The sequence below is a fragment of the Periplaneta americana genome, chromosome 10 (assembly GCF_040183065.1).
Source record: "Periplaneta americana isolate PAMFEO1 chromosome 10, P.americana_PAMFEO1_priV1, whole genome shotgun sequence".
Taxonomy (NCBI): Eukaryota; Metazoa; Arthropoda; class Insecta; order Blattodea; family Blattidae; genus Periplaneta; species Periplaneta americana.
The window spans coordinates 145242178-145248874 of NC_091126.1; the positions used below are offsets into that span (position 1 = coordinate 145242178).

The 6697-nt window shown below is 36.3% G+C and overlaps 1 protein-coding gene across 3 annotated transcripts; it reads right to left on the reverse strand.

Moving 5' to 3' along the window:
• Window positions 1-1348: 1348 nt before the first annotated feature.
• LOC138708070 (histone chaperone asf1-like) lies at window positions 1349-6204 on the reverse strand. 3 transcript variants are annotated; one of them, XM_069838210.1, is made up of 5 exons: window positions 6057-6204; window positions 5776-5895; window positions 2889-3004; window positions 2638-2814; window positions 1349-2557 (listed from the first exon to the last, which is right to left on the reverse strand). In XM_069838210.1, exons 2-5 carry the CDS (start codon window positions 5882-5884, stop codon window positions 2423-2425), a joined length of 537 nt encoding a protein of 178 aa, XP_069694311.1. In that variant the 5' UTR covers window positions 5885-5895; window positions 6057-6204; the 3' UTR covers window positions 1349-2422. The 3 variants fall into 3 exon arrangements, with proteins under 3 accessions (XP_069694311.1, XP_069694310.1, XP_069694312.1); XM_069838209.1 differs by having other exon boundaries at window positions 6012-6115; XM_069838211.1 differs by having other exon boundaries at window positions 6045-6114.
• Window positions 6205-6697: the final 493 nt, after the last annotated feature.

Below are 6697 nucleotides of genomic sequence, written 5' to 3' on the forward strand. Positions count from 1 at the left end.
GTGCTAAGAGTACCATGATACAGTAATTATATGTAAAGTAAATGCCTTAAAGCTTAATGACACATATTTCACTTGATTTATTGTATTCCATAGATCTTACATTAGCAATGAATATATAAATGACAATCTGGAGAAAATTAAATGCAGAATAAATATGGAAAATGCCTCAAGAGAAAATTAAACGCAGAATAAATATGGAAAATGCCTGTTATTATTTGGTTGAGAAGTTTTTGTCATCCAGTCTATCAAAAAACCTGAAAGTTGGAATTTATGAAACAGTTATACTACCGGTTTTTTTGTATGGACTTTCACCTTAAGAGAGGAACAAAGGTTAAGAGTGTTTGAAAATAAGGTGCTTAGGAAAACATTTGGGGCTAAGTGGGATGAAGTTACAGGAGAATGGAGAAAATTGCACAATGTAGAATTACACGCACTGTATTCCTCACCTGACATAATTAGGAATATTAAATCCAGACGTTTGAGAAGAGCAGGGTATGTAGCACGTATGGGTGAATCCAAAAAATGCATATAGAGTGTTAGTTGAAAGGCCGGAGGGAAAAAGACCTTTGGGGAGGCCAAGACATAGATGGGAAAATATAAAAATGTATTTGAGGGAGGTGGGATATGAAGGTAGAGACTGGATTAATCTTGCTCAGGATAGGGACCAATGGCAGGCTTATGTGAGGGCGGCAATGAACCTCTAGGTTCCTTAAAAGCCATTTGCAATTAAGTACTAGAAATATTATAGGCCTATTTAAATTTGTGTGGGTAATTTTTGCCCAAGCTGGTAATCAATGTCATAAAAAATATCTTAATAATGCTAGGGTTAATACACTGAAATTAATCCAATTTCTATTTGTCAAGTGATGTTGAACAGAAATCAAGCTTCCTCATAAATTCGTTGGTTTTATCTTTGCTGTTATTATGTTGACATCCTGGCCTTTCAAACGACGTACTATTCAAAGTGTTTAAGTGCTCGAGAAATATAGCAGCAAGGAATGCCAGTCTAAAAAGCCAAAGAGAATTAGAAAATCGGTTTGCATATTTCGATTTCTCGTACTTTGACTGAAATTATCGTTGTTTTCAATTTTACAGGCATTTGCATTATTTGACTAGGGTTAAGTACAGTTATAGTGATGGCGGGGGGGGGGGGGGGTCACAAGCAAGTATCTCACCCAAAAGTGGGTTGCTCCTTCAAAAATTTTGGGAACCACTGGGTTAGTTGATGAAGCAAATATACGGAAATGCAGGCAAAATTTTTAGTAGGAAGGAAAGAATACAGGACATCTAATAATGATAAATGTGAAAGACTACTTATTAAGGAACTTCACTCAATCATAAGAAAATCTTAAATCAGCAAAAAATAATTATTTATTTTATATCTCTTTACGTTATTGTTATGCTCCATATTTCTAATTTACATTATTTTTTCTTAATAAAGTATATATAAAAACATATGACATCATTCAAAAGACAATCGGATTTTCTGTATCACTATATTTCTTTTCATGCGACTTAGTTTATGGAGGTCACAGCTTTTTAGCCGCCCAGAAAAACACAAACCATTTGCACTTAAGCAACACTGTCTAGTTGTACTGTTAAGACTTGGTCACTGTTATGTGCGCACACACACGCACAGTGGCACTACAGTTCTCATAGAATGTCGGCCATCTTACATATGTCCTTCCAGGTACTTTTGTCCTCTACTTGTCTTCTCCATCTCTTTGCTCTCATCCTTTCCAGATCACTCTCCACCCCATCAATCAATCTTTCATGCGGTCTTCCTCTAAATCATATTCCTCCTGGTTTACCATCCAGTGTTTTTCTTGGCATTCTTTCATAAGGCATCTTGTATACATGTTCCAAACACTTCAACCTCTGCACCTTGATTGATGTTACTAAGTCCATTTCATTATAGAGTTCGTAAATATCTTTATTTGTTCTTGACCTCCACTTCCCTCTGTCGTTCAATGGCCCATAAATTAAATATTACATGCGCCCTAGCTAAATATTGTAGCCAAAGAGAAGATGAGATGTACAAACTAAGTCACCTGAAAAGCATTATAGTATCTCAATATTTCTTTCAAGTGCAACAAAACAGGTGAAAATTCATTATCTTCATTTTACGTATCATTGTTTCTTGAACACGAATGTCTCATTTTCATTTTACGTATCATTGTTTCTTGAACACGAATGTCTCAATCATTTTTTCACAAAATTAATTAATGGCATATCAAAATGGCAATTTCATTAAAATTAGTTTAACGAAATAGTAACAGATGGAACATAAATAGATGTTCCTCAAGAATCTTTAATGACAAGGCATTAGCATGCGAGCACACAAAATCAATCAATCACACACACGCAGGCAGACAGACACACACCTTCACAGAAGGTAAATTTCAACAAAAGTACCACAACACTACATCACTTCCATGGCATTCTGAGCACTGGAAGTGGAGACCAGCTCCAGCTCCTCATGCTGTGGTTCCGCATCATCCCAGTTGATCTTGAATCTGGTAACCCTAGGCTCTGAAGCTAGGATGTTGCGCATAACCTGTAACAGGATAATATACACAGAGTTGACTTCAACACTGTACACACCAACCAACATTGAACTCACTTGTGAACACATGCCTTGTCAAACTGCGGCTGCACAGGTGGGGTCTCACGCAACTCAGGCTCGGTATACTCATTGTTGATGAAATAACCCACCCTCACAAACTCTTGCCCCCGATATGCACACGTCAATAGCACCACTGTGACGCCAAGTGCATCAGCCACAGGAATCTTGCTGACATCTGGAGGGTCAGCCTGCACATAAAGAGGCTTAGTCAGCCAGACATACAATGCCACCATCACAACCATCACATGGTCAAGAATCCTACCTGGAATACAAACATGTGTTTTCCTTCTGGAATGGGCCCCACATAGATGGTGTCCAGCACCTGGTCATGCTCCTCACTCTCTGCAGAGCCCACATAGATCATCTTCCATTCCAGATCTGCAGAAATTAAGTACTGATCACAAACATTTCCACTAGTCAATATTATTTGACATTTTGATTTATGCAAATTATATAATTTAGTTTTCCTCTTTAAGGCTCATTCAATCTACACAATGTCCAAAATATTCTCCTCAAAAAATCAATGTCTTTGGCCTTCAGTAGTTTTAAATTTCGAAAAGAAAAACAACGTATTTCTCTGGACGAAGATGAGGCGGAAAATGTGTACAGTGAAACCTCTCATTTACGGACATCGTAACAATCTGTCCGCATCTGAGAGGTGTCCTTTATTGGGAGAGGAGGCTCCCCAATCTAACAGTAAATTTATAATATGCATTATGTATCCCTTCACGCTTTAAATGAAATGTATTACTGTAGTTTAATTCTAAATACAGTATACTACAGTAAATTCTTTGCAACTTTGAACTGCAGTAGATAAGACCGAAAAAGGAAAATACAGTACTGTGCCATGTAATTTTATTCTAGGTCTACAGTTATTCAGTACTGTAATTTACAGTTTTCAACTTAACCTTTAAGTTCAGATGCCATGTCTCTCAAAACAGAACAACTGATTGAAGTGAATAGAATAATCCTACTAACCCTATCATGTGTCGAATACAATTTCACGATCGCGGTAACCTTGGACCCATCAACAAGGTTAAATTTTATGACTTTGTTTATCCACCCACTTCCAGCTAACAAGGAGTAGCCGGCTTGGCTAGTAGCTAGTGGTAGCCTACGAGACCCTTATTGTCTTCCTTCATGTTAAGGAATTTTTCTGTACTAAATTTTCCACTTTTGTAACACATTAGGTCTTGAAATCCAAGTTTTATCCGCAGTCAGGAGGTAAAGCAAGCTTTAGGACTGTGAAACAGCTATCCGTGTCTAAGAATGTCCATAAACGAGAGTTAAATTTATTATTATTTCTATATTATTTCAGTTGAGACATAAAAATCTGTCCATATCTGAGGAGTGTCTATAAGGAGAGGTTTCACTGTAGGCCCTACTACTTTTTTATCTATTAAATTTAATTTAATTTGTACAGAAGTCTGAAATTTGGCCTCTGAAAAGAAGCTCCGAAAATGTATTAAATGCCAAAGAAATGAGTTTCTGGAGACGAGCTGCAGGAAAATCCAGAAGGGAAAGAATTACAATTAGATATAAAGCAAAATCATAATAGCATTTCGTTGTGTAGATAATGTAGCCTAAATATATTGTAAAAACAACTCCCTAATTTGAAAAGATAATTTAAACGAAGTAATTAAATATTAATGTCAACAACATAAAATAAAATGCATAAGCAAAACAATTAGTTGTTTAGATAATGTAAATATATTATAAATACAACTCTCTAATTTTAAAAGACATAATATTGAAATAAATTTATAATATTCTTGCCAATTCCACTAGGACAGTGGTTCTTAATTTTCTTTGAGTCACGGACACCTTCAGAAGTGTGGTAAGAATCGGAGATTACAGAAACAGCACATGTCAATCAATACACCACACACAGTGACATGTGCTGTTTCTGCAATCCCCGATTCATTTGTTGTCAACAGCTGTTACAGCTATCTACATGTAGTGATTGATGGCCCTCACATTTCTGTATATGGTGCCATCACCACATTTATTCACATTTATATTACTGTCATTTTAACACTTCATTTGTATTTCTCTTATTGCATTTATATCCTCTTCCCTTATAGTTTCTCAACTTTAACCCCTATTATCATCTCAGATCTATACTCGTACTCCTTAACCTATAAACCTTATCTACACTCTACTCCGTAATCTTTTTTTTTTTAGTAGGTTATTTTACGACGCTTTATGGACAAATTTCAGAACACGGATTCCTTCCTTTCCCTCTTACTTCAAAATTCCAACCTTGTGCGCACAAAATAAATTATTGGCACTGAAAAGTACCTTTTCGTAAGCATTATGATGCGCATTTGACAAACGCAGATAAATCTGCTCTTTTTAGTATTGCAAGATATAATTGTCAGTGAGGAATCCGTATACTGAAATTTTCCCCTCCTCTTGCCTCATGTTAAGAGTAACGCCTGCCCAATACTCCCCCCACCCAGCCTGGGGCATGCCAGATTCCTGACCGCCTATGGGTTAGACGGTTAAATGAGGGAGGTATGTGATAAGTTAGTGGATTAGTTGAGGAGATACCTCAGTAACGTGAAGCTGAAGAATGAGACAAGGTTTCAATGATTTGAGTTTTCTCTTTGTTTGTAGTGTGGAGAGATTTCGAAGTTTCACCGTATATTTTTTTCATTATGACAAAAAGAACGCCGCAGAAATTAATACTGAGGAGCAATATCCGTTGTGCCCTTTCACCTATGAACAGCAACGAACCTAACCTAACTTTATTAATAGACTCCTCTTCCATGTATTGCTGTTTAACAACAATTACCTTAAGGTAGATATAATGCAAAAAAATCATAATGAAATAGAAGTACAACCAATAAAATAACGCTGATAAATTGTGGTGACGAAACGGGGAAACAGGAGAGCTTATAGAATGCATGTGGGAGGCAGTGCTTTGCGAATACGCATCCCCCACGCGCAACTACAATTGAATGGATGAAGCTGTTCACGTCATTATTGGCATTATCGCATTAGTAATTTGAGTCAGAATTATATTACATGAATAACTACTTTCAAAATTTGCTAAATATTTAAATCTACATCTGGTACAGTAACATACAGTCTAATATTTTCAATCACTTGTCACTCAAACATTCCCTTGAAACACAAACGCTTACCTTCTTTCAGTTCTTCGATACATTCAAACGTTAGCTCAAATTGGAAGGGGTTGAGAAAAGGTGATGGATTATCCAACACAACAACATTACACAGTTGTACTTTGGCCATTCTTTGCAAAACTGGAAATAAAGCAATATTTTTCTTAAATCATAGAAATTAATTGAAAAGCAGCCCGAATAACAAATATCACACTGTAATAAAATTCCTAACAGCATTATCCAATGCAAGTATTTACATTAAACTCCAAAATAAATACACTGCTCTTTACTAGAAATATTACTGTATTAATTCCTTGCCGTTTCTCCCGCAAACTATTTTGTGTATGTATTTTTGGCGGCAAAAGCACCAAGTTATAAAACAGGGTAACCAACAACCGAGTTAAAATGTCCAAGTTGTCTGCTAAAATTGACCACAGCTAACTAGAGAGCTTAATAAGAACAAAAATAAGAGGAGAGTGACGAAACAATAAAAGATAAAAAAAAATATGACTATAGTATAAGAAAATTTCGAAGCTTTAACATTCGGCAAGAATGTATAAACATTTTTCATCTCTGAACAAACATTGGCTGCGCTGAGGTAGCGCTGACGACCCCATTCATTCAACGCCTTGCTGACCGTCAGCGCTGAAATAGCGGCCGCCAATTTTCTTAGCAAAATTTTCGCTTCAAAGCCCACGTCACAAGCCGGAGCCATACGTCGGCAACACTATAATTAACTGTCAAATGGAGGCCTACTGTTCAGAACATGTGCTTGTGCTAATGTCGAGTTTCAATATAAATTAATATTACAATATAAGTGTGTGTCGATGGAATTATGTTCGAGGTCGTAACAAACGTTAATTGTTGATGTATTATAAACTAAGTGTGTGTTGGCGATAAAAACAAGACAATGAAAATATGGCTGCAGTCTTTGGCAATTTTT